This window comes from Coregonus clupeaformis, chromosome 28, assembly GCF_020615455.1.
Source record: "Coregonus clupeaformis isolate EN_2021a chromosome 28, ASM2061545v1, whole genome shotgun sequence".
Classification (NCBI taxonomy): Eukaryota; Metazoa; Chordata; class Actinopteri; order Salmoniformes; family Salmonidae; genus Coregonus; species Coregonus clupeaformis.
In genome coordinates, this window is record NC_059219.1 from 20,400,712 (window position 1) to 20,425,599 (window position 24,888).

Consider the following 24,888-nt stretch of genomic DNA (forward strand, 5'->3'; position numbering starts at 1 on the left):
GGTTTTTGCCCTCCTACGGCCTCCTCCACGTCTCCTGATGTACTGGCCTGTCTCCTGGTAGCACCTCCATGCTCTGGACACTACGCTGACAGACACAGCAAACCTTCTTGCCACAGCTCGCATTGATGTGCCATCCTGGATGTGCTGCACTACCTGAGCCACTTGTGTGGGTTGTAGACTCTGTCTCATGCTACCACTAGAGTGAAAGCACCGCCAGCATTCAAAAGTGACCAAAACATCAGCCAGGAAGCATAGGAACTGAGAAGTGGTCTGTGGTCACCACCTGCAAAACCAGTCCTTTATTGGGGGTGTCTTGCTAATTGCCTATAATTTCCACCTGTTGTCTATTCCATTTGCCCAACAGCATGTGAAATGTATTGTCAATCAGTGTTGCTTCCTAAGTGGACAGTTTGATTTCACAGAAGTGTGATTGACTTGGAGTTACATTGTGTTGTTTAATTGTTCCCTTTATTTTTTTGAGCAGTGTATAAAAGAAACATCTAGAAACAAATATCAAATTTTAAAAATGGCATACTAAACAGAAAGAGTAACATTAAACAAAAAGTAGGGAGTAGGTTTCAATAAAAGGAAAGCGTGTGATGTGTCAGAGTGAGCGAGAAAGCAGGTGTGTGTGAGTGACAGCGAGAGAGAGACAGAGAAAGAAAGAAAGAGACATAGTGTTGGTGTGTGTGTACAGTGAAATACTTGAAACAAGCATAAGCACACGTAAGGTAATAATCATTGCGTGTGTAAGACGTTTTAGCATTTATGAGCCACCGTACAAGTGCACGCGCCCACTTCATAAATCCCTTGAAATAAACAAGGAAGTATTCGTCCTTATACCATCTGTCAACCCCCGATGCTGTCAGTTTAAATTTGTATTTTTAAATGCATATTTTGCCTTCACACAGCAATGACCCAAGATACTGTTGTGCGCATATTGATTTAGAAAATTATCGACATACCGCCGCCGTTGTGAGAGGAACATGGCTTGGTTATCATCAACTCTGGCGCTGTGCTGCTTAACAGTAACGTTAGGCCTACATGTAATTCAAATTGATGCAACAGCGAAAATGAGAGTGATGAAGTCAACTCATAATGTAGACTACGACGAGCGTACATTTTCGCCATCTACATTTGCGCACAGCACCGTCAACTTCAGGTCCAAAATAACTCCTCAACAAGTCACGCGATTGGAGCCAGGTAACACCGCTCCAGCTTTCAAAGTGCCAACCCTGGATGGAGAATTCGTTTACCCGCCACTTGCAGGGTTGAAAGGGCCATTGATAATTCATTCTTTTACCAACAAGTCTGCCTTTTTGGAGTGCCTGTGGAACTCCGAGTCGTCACTAACCGACTTGGTCCATGACCTACCCGAGAGCACCCAAGTCCTCTTCGTGTCTCTTGATGACAGCTCTGTCAACGATGCCTTATGGATGAGAGATCAAGTCCTTCGTGTAACATTACAAAGGAGCAACACAAATGTTTACTGTTGCTTGTTAATATAGAGGAGACAGGTCATTGAACTGAACTGAAATATTACAACTTGCCCATTGTGTTTCTGTTCAACAGAAAGCAAGAGGTTTTGTCCAGATTGCACTTCTCCCCTGTTCCTGTATTTGGTTTGGGGAACTGGATTCCCAGTGTGCTGTACTCTTGGGGTTGTTCGGGACACAACTGTGGCCTTTCTCAGGCAGTTTTTACCTCTACAGGTAGGGAATACTTGCTATGCACTGCAGGACTGGTGCACTCATCAAAGCACCTGTGGAAGTTTAATTGTCCCTTGCATTTACTGTTTGTGGTCCATTTAACTTTAGTTTTTGACACTATTATTATTCTATCCTGGATGAACATATTATAGTTCATAGTTCTCAGGGTGTCATCAGAGTTATTTGATGACAGATAGGCCATGTATTTATTGAGTTCTATGTCCATCTTCTGGAAGTGAGGTATTTATTGCATTTTTATTACGTACAGGGTGGAATATGCCTGTGACTGTCAAGAGACTTGATGCGCGATACGATTGGCTGATGGGTTGCTGGAGCCAGAGGAAACACCAGTTGATTGATGCAGGCGATGGGTGTGAGCCCGCCCCCTCCGCTGCAGGTGCTGTTGCCTGGGTTTCCGAGGGCAACTGCTCCTTTTTCACCAAGGTCAGTTATGAGAGGGACAGCGACAGACAGAGAGGGAGAGGTGGAGAGATTCGGGGAAACATTTAACTGTCATTTTCCAGGTTTAACAGAAGAGTTGTTATACATTTGTCCATAATGTTGCCCATAGAGTTTGAGAGGTTGTGTAAAGACTCACAAACAGACTTTCAATGTGCTTGAACTCGACATGAAGGAACACATTGACATTGTTTGTTTCCTTCCCCAGGTGAAGAACATGGCCAAGTCCAATGCCACAGGTGTCCTTGTCCATGCACTTCCTGGAAACCCGATCCAGGATATGAACTGTGTGGGAGATGAATGTTCTACACCACTAGGCATACCTGCTGCCATGGTGCATTGTGAGCCCTCTGTGGCCCAGGCCCTTAGGTAATTAACACTCTGACTGATTCATACAGTGTTAGGTCAAGTAGCTTTCTTCACTTAACTCACTAGAAGCCATGCTTCCTCTAAGGATGAAGTGTTCTCTCAGTAGTCTTAGATGGATTACTCATGGATATTATCTATTGACTCCTGACCTGATGAGTTATGCGTGCAATGGTCAATAGAACATACTGTGTATGTTATTTTAAACTTGTTGATTGTCAAATTCTCAACCATGAATTAATATTGGACCAAATAAAGGGAATATATGGATGTTTATATTCTGTTCTATGTTTTGTAGATATGGGCACATGGTGAACGTGTCCTTTCAGAGTACCCCCTCTCCAAACTTCTTCATTGGCATTGACCAGCAGGGGGCACTGTCTGAGATGGGCTGGTTCCTTTACCCCTCCTTCAAATTCATCAACTGGCAGGCCCAGTGGTAAGCAGTAAGCACACTATGGATTGCCCAGTTATTGCAGTATACTGAAGACATCAGGAATTCATATGTCAGGAGTATGTGATGAAAGAGCAAGATTTTCAGCTATTGGGTAGCTGTAACCATTCCCTCCTAGGTTTGATTTCTATGAGGGGCTTCAGACTAGACTCCGTGACCCAGCCTGGGTGGTCCCTGTGTTTGAGAAGGTCCAGATGCAAGGACAGAGTGGAGCAGTAGCCACTGTGAACCTGCCTTCTGGTAAAGAAACCTCATTGTATCTCCACCAGTTAATTTACATATACACTGAGTGTACAAAACATTAGGAACACCTGCTCTTTCCATGACAGACTGACCAGGTGAAAGCTATGATCCCTTATTGATGTCACTTGATAAATCCACTTCAATCAGTGTAGATAAGGGGAGGAGATGGGTTAAATAATGATTTTTAAGCCTTGAGACATGGATTGTGTGTGTGCCATTCAGAGGGTGAATGTGCAAGACAAAAGATTTAGGTGCCTTTGAACCGGGTATGGTAGTAGGTGCCAGGCACACCGGTTTGAGTGTGTCAAGAACTGCAACGCTGCTGGGTTTTTCACGCTCAATTGTTTCTTGTGTGTATCAAAGAATGGTCCACCACCCAAAGGACATCCAGCCAACTTGACACAACTATGGGAGGCATTGGAGTCAACATGGGCCAGCATCCCTGTGGAATGCTTTCGACACTGTGTAGTCCATGCCCCAACGAATTGAGGTGTCCCTAATGTTTTGTACACTCAGCATTTATGGTCGTGCCATACACTAAGTCAACCATGAATGCATCAGCTTTGAATATAATTAGAATTTGATAGATATTTCAAAGGGATAGGAATATTGACTTTGCCATTTCACTGTTTCGGTAGACATGTTGGATTTTGACTTGCTGGAGTTGGACGCATCTCTGTCCTGTCCCAGCCAGAGGGATGACTCCTGCGCCCACTGGGACCACACTGTGCAGCTGTTTGTGTGCTGTGACCATTTCAGTCCCCACTGCAACATGGAGATGGGGTGCTGGATAACAGCCTTCCGCAGGTATAGTCTGTGCATTTGTTGTCACATGACATGGATACCATGTGACATGAGTCCCCAAAATGCGTTTTGATATTCATTAAGATCACTCAAGAATGGCAAAGCTGTTCCATTTCCATTGACTTAAAGGTCCAATGCAGCCTTTTTATCAAATCAAATTGTATTTGCCACATGTGCCGAATACAACAGGTGTAGACATTACAGTGAAATGCTTACTTACAAGCCCTTAACCAACAATGCAATTTTTTAAAATAAAAAATAAAAGCAAATAACTAAAGAGCAGCAGTAAAACAAAATAACAGTAGGGAGGCTATATACAGGGGGGTACCAGTACAGAGTCAATGTGCGGGGGCACCGGCTAGTCGAGGTAATTGAGGTAATATGTACATGTGGGTAGAGTTAAGTGACTGTGTATAAATAATAAACAGAGTAGCAGCAGCGTAAAATAAGGGGATGGAGTGGGGTGGGGGGCAGTGCAAATAGTCCGGGTAGCCATGATTAGCTGTTCAGGAGTCTTATGGCTTGGGGGTAGAAGCTGTTAAGAAGCCTTTTGGACATAGACTTGGCGCTCTGGTACCGCTTGTCGTGCGGTAGCAGAGAGAACAGTCTATGACTAGGGTGGCTGGAGTCTTTGACAATTTTTAGGGCCTTCCTCTGACACTGCCTGGTACAGAGGTCCTGGATGGCAGGAAGCTTGGCCACAGTGATGTACTGGGCCGTACGCGCTACCCTCTGTAGTGCCTTGCGGTCGGAGGCCGATCATTTGCCATACCAGGCGGTGATGCAACCAGTCAGGATGCTCTCGATGGTGCAGCTGTATAACTTTTTGAGGATCTGAGGACCCATGCCAAATCTTTTCAGTCTCCTGAGGGGGAATAGGCTTTGTCGTGCCCTCTTCACGACTGTCTTGGTGTGTTTGGACCATGATAGTTTGTTGGTGATGTGGACACCAAGGAACTTGAAGCTCTCAATCTGTTCCACTACAGCCCCGTCAATGAGAATGGGGGCGTGCTCAGTTCTCTTTTTTTCCTGTAGTCCACAATCATCTCCTTTGTTTTGATCACGTTGAGGGAGAGGTTGTTATCCTGGCACCACACGGCCAGGTCTCTGACCTCCTCCCTATAGGCTGTCTCATTGTTGTCGGTGATCAGGCCTACCACTGTTGTGTCGTCGGCAAACTTAATGATGGTGTTGGAGTCGTGCCTGGCCATGCAGTCATGGGTGAACAGGGAGTACAGGAGGGGACTGAGCACGCACCTCTGAGGGGCCCCCTTGTTGAGGATCAGCGTGGCAGATGTGTTGTTACCTACCCTTACCATCTCCATATCAAATCATTTCTGGGTAGCAATGAAGTACCTTACTGTGATTTATATTCAATTAAAATGGTCAAAAAGAAACCCAAATAGCTTCTTATCAAAGAGCAATTTCTCAAACAATAATTTTGCTAGGACTTTCTGGGAGTGGTCTCAGTGAGGGGCCTAATTGGAGGAGCCTAATGGGAGGGATATGTAACCTGAAAACTAGCGGTAATTGGCAGAGAGGTTTGAAACGCTCTTTGTTAGGTCAAAACAGGTCAAAACTCCACCCGTGCAAAACAAGCAGAAATTCCAGGCAGTCTTTTCAAACAGCTCTTACACTAAAAGGGTATTATCATCATTTTCACAATTTTACAGTATTATTCCAACTTCATCGTGTGGAAATATATACTGAACAAAAATATAAACGCAACATGCAACAATTTCAACGATTTTACTGAGTTACAGTTCATATAAGGAAATCAGTCAATTGAAATAAATTCAGTAGGCCCTAATCTATGGATTTCACATGACTGGGCAGGGGCACAGCCATGGGTGGGCCTGGGAGGGCATAGGCCCACCCACTGGGGAGCCAGTCCCACCCACTGGGGAGCCAGGCTCAGCCAATCAGAATGAGTTTTTCGCCACAAATTACAGACAGAAATACTCCTCGGTTTCATCAGCTGTCCGGGTGGCTGGTCTCAGACGATCCCACAGGTGAAGAAGCCGGATGTTGAGGTCCTGGGCTGGCGTGGTTACACGTGGTCTGCGGTTGGAAGGCCGGTTGGACGTACTGCCAAATTCTCTAAAACGACGTTGGAGGTGGCTTATGGTAAAGAAATTAACTTTCAATTCTCTGGCAACAGCTCTGGTGGACATTCCTGCAGTCAGCATGCCAATTGCCAGCTTTCTCAAAACTTGAGACATCTGTGGCATTGTGTTGTGTGACAAAACTGCACATTTTAGAGTGGCCTTTTATTGTCCCCAGCACAAGGTTAACCTGTGTAATGATAATGCTGTTTTATCAGCTTCTTGATATGCCACACATGTCAGGTGGATGGATTATCTTGGCAGAGGAGAAATGTTCACTAACAGGGATGTAAACAAAGTTGTGCACAAAATTTGAGAGAAATAAGCTTTTTGTGTGTATAGACAAAATTCTGGGATCTTTAATTTGAGCTCATGAAACATGGGACCAACACTGTTGCGTTTTATATTTTTGTTCAGTGTATATATAAAACACAGGAAAATCACATTTTTGACTGCACTGGGCCTTTTACCTCTGTGCTCATTACCTTTACCACTTCAAAGCCATCCCCTTTGGCTTAAAAAAATGTTCCTGCAATTTTTTAAAACAATGTTAATGTTCCTCCCCCAGAGGCATTGGGCGCTGGCTCACTGATGTTTCTCCCCTGGTGCCTCTGTTGAACAATGGGAGATGTACCTTCACCATGAAGACTGTGCCTTGGGCCATGCCCTGGGTGGTGTCTCTGAGTCTGAGATTCAGTCACACAAATCACTCAGGTAAGTTATAATGCCTACATAACACGGTCACAGGTGTTATAAAGCCTACATAACACTGTCATAAGACATTCAAACTCTACACTTTTTAATTAGTATTTTACTGTTCATTGTGTATCCGAATTCTTCTCTAAAATATGTATATTTCTTTACAGTATAAAAAAAAATGCTAAGTGATGGTTAGGGTTAGGCAATAGGACTGATTCTTTCACAAAAATTAAAAAACATTTAAATAGGTTTCCAGTAGGTGAGTATGCCGTCCTGTTGTGTATAGTTACTACTAGTGACAAAGCAATGGACAGAAATTACTCGTCTTGAGCAATTTAGACAATTTTATCCCTCGTTCATCATGTGTAGAAAAAGATGAGCACTTCCATCCTAGGGAAAGTGGAGTGTCATGCAAAATAACAGGATGTCTGCAAATTGTTGCTAGGAAGTTGTCCTGGCAAAGGACAACCCCCCTATGTGTCTCAGTCACGGCAGAGTAGTCATGGGAAAAAATACTCCAGTATCAGCCTTTTCTCACTACACCAATGCAATACCGTCTAAAGACAGTATCATACTGTATTCTTATATGGCAATGAGTAACAGAATGAACTCTTCAAACAGATGTTCTAACTAGATTTTGATCTTGTTACAGCCAATCACACAGACATGCTTTACCCCTTTAAGCTGATGTCATTGTACAGTGGAGGCACCTTTGACAAGGAATACAACAAGAGATACCAACCAATCAAATTCACTGTCCCAGCCTCAACAAAAAAGGTATGATGCAGAATTGATATTACTTCTGTTTATATTTACTCATAATAAATTAAGTGAAATAAAGGGCAGTTATCATATGTTCTTTTATTTTTTAATATGCCTTTGTTTTAGTTGGTGCTTTGGCCATAATGTGTGTAGAAAGCTGCTTACAAATAGAGGTATTATTGTAATCAGTCATTTTATGTACCATATTGTGTCTTAGGTGGAGTTGTATGCTGTGATCACAGGCCACGGGAGCGACGAGAACGGTTGCGGCGAGTTCTGCGTGACATCACACCACTTCCTAGTCAACGGAGCGTTCAATAACACCCGTATTTTTGACTCGGCAGGTGAGAAATGACTAACATTAGAGTTTGGTCATGCAGATTCATATAATCTTCCCATAGTCTGGGCCATAGTTACATTAGCATGATGAGGTTGTATTCCTCCTAGGGCAATTAGATTTAACCGCGGGCCAATTTTTTTCTAATTGGATGGACTGGGGGGTGGAACATTATTGTTATCATTTTTACACCGCAAGTAAGCCCAAATAGATATTGTATTTCACAATAACATAATCATTTCATACCGTGATTACATTGAGACACGGTCACCTATGTCTCTGTATGTATTTGTGGAAATACTTGGGAACAGATATCCTAAATTAAAGGAATTTGCTAAATTCCTGGAAATGTGTATTTTTTGCCCAAGAACAAAAATGATCATTTGTAAAAATGTATTTTGGGGGCCAAATAAAATCACTTTCAGCTGAATGTGGCCTGCAAGCTGCCTGTTGCTGACCCGTCCTAGGGCATTTGCCTGTTGCTGACCCATCCTAGGGCATTTGCCTGTTGCTGACCCGTTCTAGGGCATTTGCCTGTTGCTGACCCATCCTAGGGCATTTGCCTGTTGCTGACCCGTCCTAGGGCATTTGCCTGTTGCTGACCCGTCCTAGGGCATTTGCCTGTTGCTGACCCGTCCTAGGGCATTTGCCTGTTGCTGACCCGTCCTAGGGCATTTGCCTGTTGCTGACCCGTCCTAGGGCATTTGCCTGTTGCTGACCCATCCTAGGGCATTTGCCTGCTTGTGTCCCTATTCTATTATTGTTTGAGTGAGTCAGGTGTGGGTCTGTTGTCATACATTCTGTTCCAAATGAATGTAGATACTACCATATCAATGTATTTTACTGCATTTACCATGCTTTTAATACAGCGTTCTTTAACGATCCCATTGTCCTGACTGTTTCCTGGTGTTGTGTTATTCTCCAGGATCAGCCCTGGGGTGTGCCATGCGGGTGGGAGAGGGGGCGGTGCCCAACGAGCATGGCACCTGGCTGTACGGGCGTGGAGGCTGGTGTGATGGGCTACAGGTCAACCCCTGGAGGACTGACATCACCACACAGGTATAGAACCATTGCCAGGCCACGTCAGGAGAAGTTGCGCGTGCGGTTCGTCATCAGAAAACGATTTATTTACCTAGCAGTAGATACGATCACATGCAACTTCAAATGCAGCTCACGCAAGTTAACAAACATAGAATCAGATGGTTATCGTCTACAACGTCGCAGATGTCATCAGAGGGTTGATTAAATCACAAATAGAGCTAGTTAAAGTGTACTTGTTGAACATAGCTATAGCCATCAGTCTTGCATGTTTCCATGGCCATCACTCAGTCACTGTTAAGTTTGTCAGGGTCCTGACTTGGCGTTGGCTATCCTGCTACAGAGCTTTTTGGTATGGGGATGCGTGCGCATCGCTCGAACGTGACGTTTGCTTGTAAACAATTATTGGCTCTATACGTCCTTTCCATAGAAATATAATTTATCATTAGATCTATCATATTTTTATTTATATGGTTCTTTCATCCTCACCTCATACTGGATTGATATTGAACTATGAAATGATGTAACATATTTATATTTTCCAGTTTCAGAGTACAATGTTGCCACCTTCAAATGCATAGTAAAGTGGCAGTCTTTCACCATGTATTTGGCAGTCTTTAACCATGTAAACACTACCATAACAGAGTCTTTGTAAATTTGAAAGCCTTTTTGGTGTTTTAGATGTTATTTCTGACATTTGAAAGAGTTTCAAGACAACAATTTTGCTCATCTTCTATCACACACACTGCAGGTTTTTTGACGAAAAGGTTAAGCATTCAATTTCTCAAAATGTTTGCTACAGTAGGCATTTGTGTCCAGTAGTTTGCAGTGGAGTGCCCTTCATGAAATTAGCCTATTAGATGAGTACAGCACTTGATCACCCATGAGTCCTTGGGAAGGCACACATGACCCTCTCTTTCCAAAGCTTCAGTTACATTTTATTCATTTGATACACACGCATAATTTTCACGACCATTTCATTACCACAAGCTTAATTTGTAATCCATAGATATTACAGTATTGGGGCTGTTGTTTATGGTTGTTTGATTACTATAGTGTTTCTCCTGAGGCCTTGATGTGTTCTTTCTTGTTGTCTTCTTTCTCAGCTGGACATGAGTGGGATTGAAGCCAATACTCTGCTCTACTTTGGCCTTTACAGTGGACAGGACCCCAATCCGTCTCACGACCCTGGCTACATTGTCATGTTCTCTTATCTGGTGTTCTACAAGTAAAGTCTCCCTGACAACCTGATTGTCTTGAATGTGAATTCTAATGACTGTGATTGATGCGAATGAAAACCAATCATGATAAAATATGTATTTTCTAATCAGACTGGCACTTCTTTTTATCCAGTAATATTGTAGCCTATTCTATGTTTGGGTGTGTCACAATTTTCCCACTCAAGTTTTCACTCAAGTTCGATACAAAGAAGATGTAATCTCATCTTGAGTAGCTAATTTTGCTCTTCAGAAAAGTTGAAGAAGGTGCTATTGTTATCTTGGCTACTTAACCTGGTCAATTATGTGTAATTACACAATCTTAGCTTTTAGTGTCAAACTTCAACTTTCAGGCGATGACAAGATGCTTTTCCTGACGCAAAATCAACCACTTTCTGCTTCTTCAATTATTCAAGTGTGTATTTCTGAACGGTTTACTTGCAAAGGTTGGGGGAGTGGGGGTTGGTTACAATTGCTAACACAGACACGAATGCATTAAACAGTGTAATATTTCATAAAATGTTTAAAAAATATAATATCTGGATGTTCAAATTAACATTCTTTGTTCATTTAATTAACTTTAATGAAATTGTGCAGTATTATAAACATTAATATCCAGAAGTCAGTTTTCATACAAATGAGTTACTTATAGAAAAGTTAATCACGGATAAAGGTTAGTGTTAAGACATTCTACCATGTTTGCAACATTACTATTTACTGCTCAACAGTGTTTTTAGAAATCAATAAGGTTAGCACTGCCCTTATTACTCCATCTTGAACATGAATAAATGGAATGGTTCCCTCACTGTATACTTCTTTCAAAAGCCCTAAGTCTCATTCACTTACAGTTACCTCCAAGAAATGAGTGAGCTTATGTTATACATAAGACACAGATATACAGAGTTATGTAAATTGCTTATTGCCCCGGAGGGGATAAATGAAGTTGAATTGAATTAAATTGAATTGGTGCGATGTTACCACCAACAGTTCCAAGACAAGGGAATACGAATCCAAAATAATTGTGATTGAACATTTGGTCTCAACATCACCTAGTTTTCTATCCCCATGTCAAAGTACTGGTGAAGAGGTAAGGCACTGATATTGAAATTGACCCAAATACATCATCTGTCTTATCAATACAATCGATTTGTAAGCGTTCAAAACGAGTCAACAAACGTGTGTATGTTAGACCTTCACACAGGTTTTTTTGCAGCTCTTCTCCGACTCAAACTGGTTTTGGTTCCCCTGACAGCCTCCGAACCAGAACTGGGCACAGGCATTCGCCGTAGTGTCATAGTACCACTTCACAACGTAATCCCAGCAAGGCCCGGGGTCCAGAATCTGTCCACATCTCTCATCTGGGGAAAAAGGAAGAGAAATGGACGACATTGCTTTTACTTCTACTGTCTAGCGTTCTATGAAATTACAAGAATAGGAAATGGGGAAATATCAGCAAAGGTGATACACAGTAGTTTGAGCTCTGGAAAAGTGCAATATCCTATCAATCAAATTACCTGGTATTAAAGCATCCTGGGGCAGAGGTAGAGAGGTTGGGGGGAGCCTGGGTAGCTTTACTACGGGAAGGGGCCTCTGAGTGGGGGCCTGGGTGCCCGTCATGACCACACTGTGGGTGGGATTCTTCACCTCTGATGGAAGAAGGAACTCTGGTAGGCGCTTGAAGGGTTCCCTGTCAAAGGATGGGACCCTGTAGGTCTCTGAGATATCTTGGTCCCCTGTCTGGGGGCCCTGTGGGAGAAAGACTCTGTCTGACTCTCCTGGTGGACCTGGCTGTTTAAGGGTAAAGAAATGGTTAAATGGATATATGTATTCTGTACATCTGCTATAGTATGTGATTGCAATTGCATAGGTTTGAATCTGGGTTATTGTCTATAGTATGTGATTGCAATCAAAATCTTCACACACTCAATTCATGGCTGATTTAGCGGAAATACGATTTTGGGCCCAAGTTCAGACACTCTCCTTATGTGGGGCCTTTTTAGCAATCTAATCTCCTAATTTTCTTGACAATATAATATTTTACAATGACATGATATATTGTACTGCACTTTTCAAAGCTTAGTGAGCTCAGTAAACACGCAGCCTATTCTTATCATGACAGAACCACTATGGGAAGTGGAAGTGTTGTTCTGTTCTTCTCACCACCATCTGTGTTTTCTTGAAGTCTCCATTGAAAGTGGGCGTGTCAGTATCAGTCCTCTCTGGGGTTTCCCTTACAATCCCGGCTTGTCCAGGGGTTCTGGGGGAGTATCTGGAGCTGGGGATGGAGCTGAACTGGGCCCCGCCATTACTCTCACAGATCCGACTCAGCAGCTTGCTCTCAAGGGCTGGATGATCCAAGACAAGACAGTACCCAGATATTATTGGGACTAGGTAATAAGAACCAGCTATTTAAAACGGACAGACATTTAGGACTTTGTTTTTTCTTTGGCTAGTTTTAACAGCACAGGTGTTTCTATGGCTTTATAAGTATTTAGGCTTACATTGACTACTCAGATATAACTGTGGCTTTACAAGATGTTCCTTACAGGGAAAATTAACTTCAGTAAGGATGGACATCATAGTAAAAGGTACTTCCTGCTTACCAGGAAGTGTCCTGAAGTCATCAATCAGGTAGACATGTTCCCTGTCTGGGTCAGAGGCCATGAGGTGGAGCTCTTTCTTAAACTCCTCATACAGCGGATCACTCTGGTTCACCACCCCGATAACAAACGTCTCAATGTTACTGCCATTGGCCTCTTTCACCGCCTCCTCCAGCCTCACAGAGTCCCTCTCGTCCGCCTGTCCATCTGTGATCACTATGGCCACTTTCCTCACCCCGGGCCTGGCCGCCCGGAACACCTGGTTGGCCTGATGGATGGCGCTGCCTGTGAAGGTGCCCTCGCCCAGGTAGGTCATAGTGCGGACCGCCCTCTTCACCTGGTGGTGATAATTATTGATAAAATCTCTGATGTAGCCTGGTCCCAGATCTGTTTGTGAGGTCTTATGTGACAATGACCATAGGAGTTGGCAAGACAGCACCAACAGATCTGGGACCAGGCTACTGATGTTGCTTTGTTCAAACGACTTTTAACCATGATACTGTACTAGAGAGTAAGACTTTTTTATTTGATATGCTCACAGTGGACAGGACCCCAATCTGTTTCACGACCCTGGCTACATTGTCATGTTCTCTTATCTGGTGTTCTACAAGTAAAGTCTCCCTGACAACCTGAAAACCAATCATGATAAAATATGTATTTTCTAATCAGACCGGCACTTCTTTTTATCCAGTAATATTGTAGCCTATTCTATGTTTGGGTGTGTCACCATCTTGCACTGTTTTCCCACTCACCTTGCGTTGTACTGTTATGTCATATGAATTGAATGTAATCATTACAGAGGCCTCAATAAAGTTTTGAAAAATGTAAAACTGAGATAGTCTTGACCTGGTCCCGGCTGGCCTGCTGGTGCAGACTGACCACCACCATGTTGATGTGGCTGTAGAGAACCACCCCGACGCGAGTGGTCTCTTGGCTCACGGAGGCGCGGTCGACCAGAGCGTTCACAAAGTCCTTGACCACATTGAAGTTGTCGGGGCCCACGCTCTCTGAGCTGTCAATCACAAAGACCAACTCCAGTGGGCTCTCACGGCACTTCACCCCACAACCTGGGGAAAGAGAAAGATTCATTGAAAGTCTCTGCCAACAGCCATTATAGGTATGGTATTGTACCTGGTGTGTGAATTACCACACTTACCACATATAGATCTGACCAGTTTGATGACCTCCTCTCTCTGTAACAGATGGTAAAACACTTTAGTGTCTAGTAATTGTAATATTACAGTACGGAGGTACAGTGTACAAAACAAACACTACTTACTGTTAGGCCAGGTTCCCCTTTTTCTCCCAGTCTGCCCTGTAATTCAGGAGATCACTTAATAACAAATATATACATCTGATAATGTCCATGCTTTTTCCAGATTTCTAGTAAGACTAGTACCAAAGGTCCAGCCGCTCCTGTCTCTCCAGTCTCTCCCTTGTCCCCCGTTCTGCCTAGTTCACCCACAAACCCCCTGTCACCCTGTGGGAACGGTAAAACTGCATCATTTTTCTATAACCTGGAAAGCAATATAATTTTGTCAAGTTCAAGACCATTTGTGAGACTGGATTTGGGTCTAGGTGCCTAGATTAGAGATTGGATAACATCTATTTATTTATAAAGCTACATTTTTATGTTGTTTGTGTGGAGGTTCTTACCTTATTCCCTTGAATACCCTGTCCTGGGGGCCCCCTGGGGCCCGTGATCCCCTGGAATCCTGACTCCCCCTATCAGACAAACTCAATTCAGCTATTTGACCTGTGGAAACACAGCACTAGTATATGCCTGGCTGTACCATGACCTAACATGGCGTACTAAATGGTCCTTTAACTGTACCTTTGGTCCTTGAATGCCCTCTCCAGGCAGTCCCTGGGGACCCGGTGCTCCAATCTGACCAGCAGACCCCTGCAGAAAGAATGATGTGATCTTGATGCTCCGCCAGACATATGGTTCATATCAATCTTGCTCAATCATTGATATCCTGTGTACTCTAATCATGACGGCTAATTTTCTCCTCCGACACATTGATAAAATGATTATTATTGGTCTGAATAGGATTTATGACCTTGGGACCCATTAGCCCGACTCCTGGTGCTCCAGCTGGTCCTGTGGGGCCTGGAGTTCCCCGGTCTCCCTGAGCAGAAAGATCCTCAGGTTAAATACTCACATATAGATCACAAAACAAAAACATAACGTTTTTTTGTGACCTAAATCGAGTTTATGCAATCATTACACTGGAAAACTCACCTTAGGACCAGGTAAACCTTTTCCTTCTGGTCCAATCTCGCCTGCCAGTCCTGGTATCCCAGGGGGTCCCTAATAAGCATGACAGACCATGCATTCATACAGTATACATACTGAATAGTCAGCATAGATCAATGAATATGATCATAATATTAGAGAAAATGGGGATACTTACTGGAGTTCCAGGAAGGCCTTCCCCTTCAAGCCCAGGTGGACCAATGGGCCCTGGTAGCCCTCTCTCACCCTAAAAAGTGAGAGTGGTTTCACACCAATGGTCTTATGTGGTTCATTGGACATTGAAGAAATACTTGCACCTCTCAAATCAAACTGAAAGAAGCTGAATCAAATTACCTTAGGTCCAGTGATCCCTATTCCTGGTTCACCGACATGTCCGGGTGGGCCTACTGCACCAGGATCCCCCTGTAAACAAAACAACCGAACATAGAATAGAACATAGAACACTGATATCATCCTTAAGATACGGTAACCCTCCTAATAAAGTGGTAACCAACAGTGTTGTTAATGTTCCTTCTCACCAGAACTTACCTTGATACCGGGTAAACCCCGCCCAGGTGGTCCATTTGTACCTGCTCGTCCAGGACTTCCTGGTTCACCCTGAAACAGGAAACACTTTTTAACAGCACAACAAACCATGCTTTGGGTCAGTAGTGTTGAGCATGACTGTTGTGCATGTGCTTACCTTGGCCCCCATTGTCCCCACAGGCCCTACTGCTCCTAGCTGGCCTCTGGAGCCCCGCTCCCCTCGGTCCCCCTGAGAGAATAGTCACAGCTTGATTTCAGACACTCATTTCCATACATCCGTTGAAATAGTGAAAATGCTTTATTACAACTGATTTGTACCTTTTCTCCAGGGACACCTTTTCCGGGTGCCCCATCAGGTCCCCTGGGCCCCTGTGAACCAATGTCACCCTGATACCATGTGAAATAAATACACAATACTGTCAACAATGAATGCTGTCAGTTGACAGACTGGCATGAATGTACTGTCCTAGTGATAATGACATTGCATCACAGCACACTGTGCCCACCTTCTGTCCTATGGCCCCATCCTCTCCAGAGAGGCCCGGAATACCAGGTAACCCCTCCGATCCTGGGTCTCCCTAAAGGAGCAGGGGGTCAAATTGCTATCAATGAATGATTCATTACACATTTACAAATCTCTATTTACACAGTTTTACTTGATCTGGTGTAAATACTGTCTTACTGAACCATCAGACTTACTTTAGGTCCTGGCTCCCCAACACCTCTCTCCCCTGGGATTCCAGGTTCACCTGAGAAGCCTTGGCTTCCCTGCAGAACAAACAGTATATGGGACATCATATTTACTACATTAATATACTGTACGGTTGCGTCTTGCATTCAGATCTAAGATTTTAGTTTTTGCTTGACATTAAACTCCCTTTGATCGTGTGACCTTCGACCTTACCTTTTGGCCAATAAGTCCCACACCTGGATTCCCTCTGGGGCCTGGAGGGCCAACTGGCCCTTGGTTCCCCTGAACAGAAGGGGATATTAGAAGAAAAGGAATATGAGTATAAGTGTGTGTGAGTATATAGTATGTGTGAGAATCGACTAATTGACATTACACAAAAGGATCTGACTGCAGTTTAATCAGAATGTACCTTTTCTCCTTGAATCCCTGCCCCTGGCATTCCCACCGGTCCTTGTGAACCAAGCTGCCCAGGATTTCCCTAAGAGAAACATAAGACCTCCCATCAATTATCATTTCACTGAAGGAATATGGGATCATTCTCAATGGATCATTGATCATTTATCATCATACGGACCATCTTTATAATATTTTTGAGACCTCAACATAGCAATGTCCAATAGTCTTAAACTTGCTTTACCTTATCACCTTTGACCCCAACACCTGTGAGACCACGCTCACCTCTGGGGCCCTCGTAGCCTCGATCCCCCTGAAAAAGAAATACTTGAGTCCACATTGAGTTTTTTAAATATTAAATATCCATGGCCCATTGTACTTATGTGTACAATTATACATAACAGTATACATGAAACAGGATAATACTCAGACACTCAAATATTTGCCCACCTTTGGGCCAGGGAGCCCCTCCCCAACAGCTCCCTGGTTACCCTGTGCTCCAGCAAGTCCTGGGGGTCCCTGAAATAAACAAACAGTCTCATCACTTTTGACACTCAAACAGTTTCAACATTTACTGTCCAGTAAATGGCAACATTTAGTTTTGTCTTTAGATTACCATTGTCAGATCTGATCATATGAATCAGAGGTAGAAGGATAGGGTCATGTATAACTTTCCCATAGCGATCACTGTTTGGGTATCCAAAGCTGGTATCTAATACTTACTGGCTGTCCTGGCTCTCCTATTCCAATGGGACCAAGGGGTCCTGGTCTTCCCTGAATTCCTTTGGCCCCCTGGGAACAATGACACATTTCAACATTTAGGTTTTTACATAAACTGTAAATGTATAGCATAATCACTGTATTGGTTATTATTATGATACCTTTGGACCTGGGAACCCAATGCCAATTTCACCTGCTGGTCCAGATGCACCGGTGGGTCCTTGGTCCCCCTGTGTTAGAGGTGTATGGTCACTGTGTGAATACGTCAAAACACCTACTACTTGAAACCAACACCACCAACAAGTTAGTCATAAAACACTTCTATTCCAAGTTCATACTGTGAGAGAAAACTCATCCACAGTGCTTCTCCACAGAGGAACTCTATCCATTCCAACAGAAGTCTACGAGGATGGAAAATGGCAATAAAATGCAGACAAAGGATCTTCATGGGATTCAATAATGCATCTCAGAGTGAGTGGCATTTACGAAGAATACAGCAGTCACTTGTTCCTGCTATACTTTATGCAATTGCTAAATGGCTCTAAATCACTCTTGATTCCAAGGCCTTCCTTGTTTAAGAGTTCTGGTTGGTGTGACAGAAAGTGAAGGATCCGTATTTAAATAGACATGGACAGAAAGGTCAACTCAGCTCTCATGGCTCCTCTGGCCAAGCAACACACTTTGACAATAGAGATGCTGTGTGAAAATGTGTTTCCATGTAGGAAAGTGTCATACAGTAGCACCCATGAATGTAATTGGCTGATTTCCTAGCACCCATGAATGTCATTGGCTGAGAATCAGTGTGCCTACTTTAGGTCCTGTTTGGCCCTCCGGACCCTGGTCCCCAGGTGGTCCGTTAACACCCTGTGGAAGAAACAAAAGAAAATCCAGAAATTGCCTTAATGAATAAAAGCACAATGAAATTGAATTATATAATGCACTAGTTACATTGCAGTATCCTAACAGGTCCATGTGAAATGGTTTTGAAATGGCGCCTACGCAGCCATTTTTCTCACTGTACATTATGTAGTTACACTTTGTATAGAATTGATAGCCCAGAAAATCTAACTCAGCCCTGATATCTGCCAAAACTATGTTGTGAGGAGGGGTATTTTATATTTTACAATGTACCAGTTAGTAGTCAATTCTTACAACTGAACTAATGCAATAAAGATGAACAGAACAGTAGTTTCCTTCCATTCTCAGGGCCTGGTGTCAAAACAACACAACCACTGATACATTTACATTTTAGTTATTTAGCAGACGCTCTTATCCAGAGCGACTTACAGTTAGTGAGTGCGTACATTTTGATACCATGCCAGACGAGGGGCTGATAGTGAGGAGGAATAGTGGCACTGTACTGGCAACCCTGTCCTAGCAGCTAATCCTACGACACAAAGTCTGCTCCTGGAAAAGAATAATATCCTGCAAGCCTGGATTCACTGCTTTAGATACTCACATTAGCATCAGGATTAGGCGTAATCCAAAATTCACATTCCATAAGTGCATGGGTGGGAAAACGACAAACTCAACTTCCATTTTCCATGTTTGAGAATGAAATGGAAAAAGGGATCTCTCTGACTGGTGATGATTGTTACTATACTTATATGTAGTCTGTTCTCAATGTCTGTACTCAGGATTCTGGGTATTTTTTAACTTGTTTCACCCTGTCATCAAACAACATTTCAGTGAAAGAAGTACTCAGCCTTTGCTCTAAAGTGCATCATTCATTGAGAATCAATTAACCTATTCCATATGATCATACTGTATCATATGCGATCATGATTAAGACAAGGTCCTAAATAGGTAGCGAAAGATACCTATTAATGTATTGAAGTAGTAGTGTTCTTAGAAAAACAACAATTTTACATTGTACCTGGTCTCCTCTGGGTCCCCGTGGGCCAGGAGGTCCTCCAGGGCCCTGTAAAATGACAAGATGACATCATGCTTCAGTTGGCACACATACTGTAGAATAGATCACAATGTTGATTGATCCAAAATGGCACAGTAATCAGTGAACTTACTTCATCTCCTTTTTCCCCAGGAGTGCCACAGTCTCCTATCTCCCCCTGAAATACAGCACAGGTTCAACCAATCATTGGCAAGACACTTTAAGCAAGACAGTTGTATTCTGAAATGTCTTGAAAACAGATGTCCCACCTTGTCACCTTTATAACCAGGACTGCCCTGTAAAGTAAGAATAACAGTGTTCAACGCCCTGTACTGAAAGGTATCTCAGTCAACTATGGAAATATGGTGGCTAGATGGAAGTAATTAGAATAGAATGCCTCAGAAAATAATTACAGAACAAAGAAATACATAGTATACCTCAAGACCTTCACTTCCTGGTCGGCCACTGACTCCAGGTTCTCCCTTGTAGAATTGAGACAGTGTTATAAATGTGAGATCAGGATTGTACGTAAATCACTGAGGCCATTAAAATAGTGAAATTCACTATCTTCTTAATACTTACCCTTGATCCTTTTGGACCAGATGGTCCTTCATATCCTGGATCTCCTTTTTTACCCTTGACGAAACACACAATTAATAAGTTAGTTTATGGAGTCATTATTGAATGAGAGTATTCTGTATTTCTTACAATGTTTTGTGTGGTGTGTCAGTCATACTGGGATACTGCATAATCCTTACTGTTGACGTACATGTTCAGTTGAAAAACATCTAGTGTACTCACTGGGTTTCCAGGAGGGCCTCTCTCCCCTCTTTCACACAAACACACTTTAGCCTGTGGACACTGATACAATGAAAATAATACAAAATCAATCGTATCACTCCACCTGCTACTTCCAGTGCCATTGTAGTGTTTATTGTTTTGAAGTACTTACCGCCTCAAGCGCTACTGCACCCTGGATGGGAAAAAATACAAGAAGATTGTGTGAGATTTTTTACCTAGAAACAATTCCAACAGTACCACTATTGACTGAACATTGTATTGTACCTGAGCAAGCCTTACTGTACATGAACAATGGTACAGATGGTCAAGACATTGTTCTATGGAAGAATAAAACAACAGAGAGGATAGATAGCTAGATCACTTCCTGTCAGTTTTGCTTAATAAAGTTGTTCTCTTTTAAACCTCCGCTAATGATGAGTATTACAAAAACTATGATGGATTTTTGGAAAATGTATAATTCATGCTATTGTCTGCCCATAGACAGGTCTTGACCTCATTGAGACTATAGACAAATCTCTGTGTTTATGGAAAATGCATATTAGGGGAAGAATTCCCCACACAGGAACAATTCTGCCATTGAGGTTTGAGCCCCCGCTTAGGACACAGTCATGATAACAAGACAAGTTTATCTGAGGAGCTCAGTACTGTTGGACAGTGATGTTGTGTGGCAACTAACTCAAACGTAGTTTTCGCCACTTCTTACCCTCACAAACCTCAGGAAAAAGGTGTGAAGACAATGTGGGGGTACTATCATACCCTTTTCACAATAATGATCCCAAGCCATACCATGCTGGCCTGGTTCAGCATACCAATCATCTTCAACTTGAGTGTATGGTGACTTTAATGACAGAACACTCACCAACCATTTCAGTAACTTCTCCTCTAGCTGGGGGTCAGTGAGACTGTGGACGAACTGCTGGGCCGGCGTGCTGGCGATAGCCCGGAGCTTGGCACTGTTCTGGCGGGCTAGGTCCGACAACCCTACAGAAAAGAGCTTCACGCCACTACCCTTAGCCTCTGCCGCTGCTCCGATCACATCAGGGTTCCTCGGATGATCAGCACCGTCAGTCATGAGCACCGCCACCCTGACGCTGTCCTCCTTGGTCTCCTGGGTGAAGAGCTGTGTGGCGTTGGTGATGGCGTAGGTGGAGTAGGTGCCGTGGCCAATGTAGGCCATGGAGCTGACTCTGCTGTGGAACACATCCAGGTCCTGCCAGGCAGTAAAGCTGTGCTCTACAGACACGGAGCTGCTGTACTGCAGAGCAGCCATCCGCAGCCTCAGTGTCCATCCAGACACCTGGAGCATGGTGAGACGAGTGCTGAAATGCAGAACAAAGGACTTCTGCTTCTCGAACAGGAAGGTCTTGGCACCCTCCGAGCTGTCCAGAATGAAGGCCACCTCCATGGAGCATGTTGCCATGTCTGGGAGAGGGATACATACATGTGTTTCACATGGAGATCGATTGGATAAACTTCAGGCTAATGTCAAAAGCAAATGAACATCTACAATGAACAAAAATATAAATGCAACATGCAACAATTTCAAAGATCTTTGCTGAGTTACAGTTCATATAAGGAAATCAGTCAATATAAATAAATTAATTAGGCCCTAATCTATGAATTTCAAATGACTGGGAATAGAGATACTTTTTTTTTTAAATCTGAAAACCAGTCAGTATCTGGTGTGACCACCATTTGCCTCATGCAGCGCGACAGATTTATTTCGCATAGAGTTGATCAAATTTGACATTGTTCCATGTTGCGTTTATATTTTTGTTCTGTATACATCTACTTAGAATAAATCGCTGTTACAATGATTTAGACTATGCACCATCAGACATTGATAAATTAAATATTCCTGTTGGGTGAGACACCTTAAAGAGCAACTGAATGTAATAAGCAACTTCTCCTTTTGAAAACGGACTATGTGACTATATGAGTCAGGAAAAAATATTTGAGTGTCAAAGTTTACTAAAAAGTGTAAATTTGATAATTTTCTTCATAAAGTCAGTCCAAACTGAGATTTGCGAGATAATTAGGAAAAAACGGTAACTGTTATTCTCAGTTTCCTAATGAGGAGGATTGAAACAGAGGCTAAATCAGGTAAGTTCAGCCCCCCTTTAACATACAGTGGGGAAAAAAAGTATTTAGTCAGCCACCAATTGTGCAAGTTCTCCCACTTAAAAAGATGAGAGAGGCCTGTAATTTTCATCATAGATACACGTCAACTATGACAGACAAAATGAGAAATAAAATTCCAGAAAATCACATAGTAGGATTTTTAATGAATTTATTTGCAAATTATGGTGGAAAATAAGTATTTGGTCAATAACAAAAGTTTCTCAATACTTTGTTATATACCCTTTGTTGGCAATGACACAGGTCAAATGTTTTCTGTAAGTCTTCACAAGGTTTTCACACATTGTTGCTGGTATTTTGGCCCATTCCTCCATGCAGATCTCCTCTAGAGCAGTGATGTTTTGGGGCTGTCGCTGGGCAACACGGACTTTCAACTCCCTCCAAAGATTTTCTATGGGGTTGAGATCTGGAGACTGGCTAGGCCACTCCAGGACCTTTAAATGGTTCTTACGAAGCCTCTCCTTCGTTGCCGGGCGGTGTGTTTGGGATCATTGTCATGCTGAAAGACCCAGCCACGTTTCATCTTCAATGCCCTTGCTGATGGAAGGAGGTTTTCACTCAAAATCTCACGATACATGGCCCCATTCATTCTTTCCTTTACACGGATCAGTCGTCCTGGTCCCTTTGCAGAAAAAACAGCCCCAAAGCATGATGTTTCCACCCCCATGCTTCACAGTAGGTATGGTGCAACTCAGCATTCTTTGTCCTCCAAACACGACGAGTTGAGTTTTTACCTAAAAGTTCTATTTTGGTTTCATCTGACCATATGACATTCTCCCAATCCTCTTCTGGATCATCCAAATGCACTCTAGCAAACTTCAGACGGGCCTGGACATGTACTGGCTTAAGCAGGGGGACACGTCTGGCACTGCAGGATTTGAGTCCCTGGCGGCGTAGTGTGTTACTGATGGTAGGCTTTGTTACTTTGGTCCCAGCTCTCTGCAGGTCATTCACTAGGTCCCCCCGTGTGGTTCTGGGATTTTTGCTCACCATTCTTGTGATCATTTTGACCCCACGGTGAGAACTTGCGTGGAGCCCCAGATCGAGGGAGATTATCAGTGGTCTTGTATGTCTTCCATTTCCTAATAATTGCTCCCACAGTTGATTTCTTCAAACCAAGCTGCTTACCTATTGCAGATTCAGTCTTCCCAGCCTGGTGCAGGTCTACAATTTTGTTTCTGGTGTCCTTTGACAGCTCTTTGGTCTTGGCCATAGTGGAGTTTGGAGTGTGACTGTTTGAGGTTGTGGACAGGTGTCTTTTATACTGATAACAAGTTCAAACAGGTGCCATTAATACAGGTAACGAGTGGAGGACAGAGGAGCCTCTTAAAGAAGAAGTTACAGGTCTGTGAGAGCCAGAAATCTTGCTTGTTTGTAGGTGACCAAATACTTATTTTCCACCATCATTTGCAAATAAATTCATTAAAAATCCTACAATGTGATTTTCTGGAAATTTTTTTCTCAATTTGTCTGTCATAGTTGACGTGTACCTATGATGAAAATTACAGGCCTCTCTCATCTTTTTAAGTGGGAGAACTTGCACAATTGGTGGCTGACTAAATACTTTTTTTCCCCACTGTATATGGGTTATTTCAGATGTAATGTAGCCATATAGATCAAAATAATCATGCATAAGCACAGTGACTGACCATCATCACTAACGTGGACTTAATGACTTCATTTACCATTTCCTCCATCTCTGAGGACGCTGTACTTTCCTTTTCTTCTTCTCTGGCCTCTGGCCTCATGTAGAACTGCCAACAGTAAAAGGAACAGTGCCACGCCTTTCCCCATGTTGTCCTTTCTCAACATTCACACCCTATACATAAAAAAAAAAACATATGTCTTATTCAAGTGTGACATCATTCTATATGTCAGGTGTGGATGCGCTCTCCTCCTCAATCACGATCATTCTTGATTCTCACCCCAATTGTTGGTTCACAGAATAAATCAGTAGGCTACATGAGCCATCTGCAGTCACTGTATCAACTATGGGCTGAAGCTGGCAAAATAAATGTACTTTATGAATTCCTTTAATGTTGTCAAATATTTATACAGAGCACACCTCCTTGGCACGTAAAAAAACCCAACTAAAACAACATGCCACATCATTCATGTATTGTTTTTTTGCCTAGAAAACAAAGTCATCAGTGTAAAGTAATCTATTTTTCATCTTTTACATTGCACAAGAGAAAATAATTGGCCAACTACTCAAAAAGTTGTCATTTGATTTGAAAATGTGGATTTTTATAATCTTACCTTAGTTCTCATTTAAATACAGCCACCGGTTTTGGCATAATCATCTGGAGTGGTTTAGGAAGCAGCATCTCGTCCTGATCACTGGTTCGGACTAGTCCACGACGTGAAGTGTGATTCGCATAGGGATGGACAGCGCTCTGTTCCTCTGCAAGAATGTGTAGATTATTGTGCGCTACATGTCAATATGTATTATCTTCATGTATCTTAATGAAATTTCAGTTTTACAGACTCACAGACACTGAATAAATTGTAGTCACCCATAGTAGCGCGCGCAATACTGTAGCTTTGGTCAGTGTACACACGACTTTCATAAATTCCTTATAACGTATTATGCTTAATTAAGCATTATAGATGCGTAATAAGCTAAGGATAAAAAGTTAAAACACGTTGAGGTTTATTTAAACATTTCACTTTCC

The 24,888-nt window shown here is 42.8% G+C and overlaps 2 protein-coding genes across 2 annotated transcripts; one reads left to right on the forward strand and one right to left on the reverse strand.

Moving 5' to 3' along the window:
* The first annotated feature begins 823 nt into the window (after positions 1-823).
* On the forward strand, positions 824-10,308 carry LOC121543078. Its single transcript, XM_045208704.1, has 12 exons — positions 824-1,467; positions 1,569-1,712; positions 1,978-2,153; positions 2,377-2,537; positions 2,833-2,973; positions 3,107-3,228; positions 3,870-4,038; positions 6,709-6,854; positions 7,492-7,616; positions 7,819-7,945; positions 8,864-8,997; positions 10,083-10,308. The coding sequence occupies exons 1-12, from the start codon at positions 987-989 to the stop codon at positions 10,206-10,208; spliced, it is 2,052 nt and encodes a 683-aa protein (XP_045064639.1). The 5' UTR covers positions 824-986; the 3' UTR covers positions 10,209-10,308.
* Positions 10,309-10,401: 93 nt separating this feature from the next.
* Positions 10,402-24,606, reverse strand: LOC121543859 (collagen alpha-1(XXVIII) chain-like). The gene is made up of 36 exons (XM_045208703.1): positions 24,473-24,606; positions 23,899-24,032; positions 20,934-21,496; positions 20,226-20,246; positions 20,075-20,134; positions 19,856-19,909; positions 19,711-19,755; positions 19,543-19,569; positions 19,407-19,451; positions 19,259-19,303; positions 18,193-18,246; positions 17,544-17,612; positions 17,386-17,454; positions 17,113-17,181; positions 16,907-16,975; positions 16,679-16,747; positions 16,483-16,551; positions 16,278-16,346; positions 16,085-16,156; positions 15,897-15,965; positions 15,736-15,807; positions 15,582-15,650; positions 15,387-15,455; positions 15,211-15,279; positions 15,039-15,107; positions 14,857-14,925; positions 14,628-14,696; positions 14,450-14,518; positions 14,193-14,273; positions 14,073-14,108; positions 13,950-13,986; positions 13,640-13,860; positions 12,797-13,130; positions 12,354-12,538; positions 11,708-11,981; positions 10,402-11,551 (listed from the first exon to the last, which is right to left on the reverse strand). The coding sequence occupies exons 2-36, from the start codon at positions 24,005-24,007 to the stop codon at positions 11,379-11,381; spliced, it is 3,543 nt and encodes a 1,180-aa protein (XP_045064638.1). The 5' UTR covers positions 24,008-24,032; positions 24,473-24,606; the 3' UTR covers positions 10,402-11,378.
* Positions 24,607-24,888: the final 282 nt, after the last annotated feature.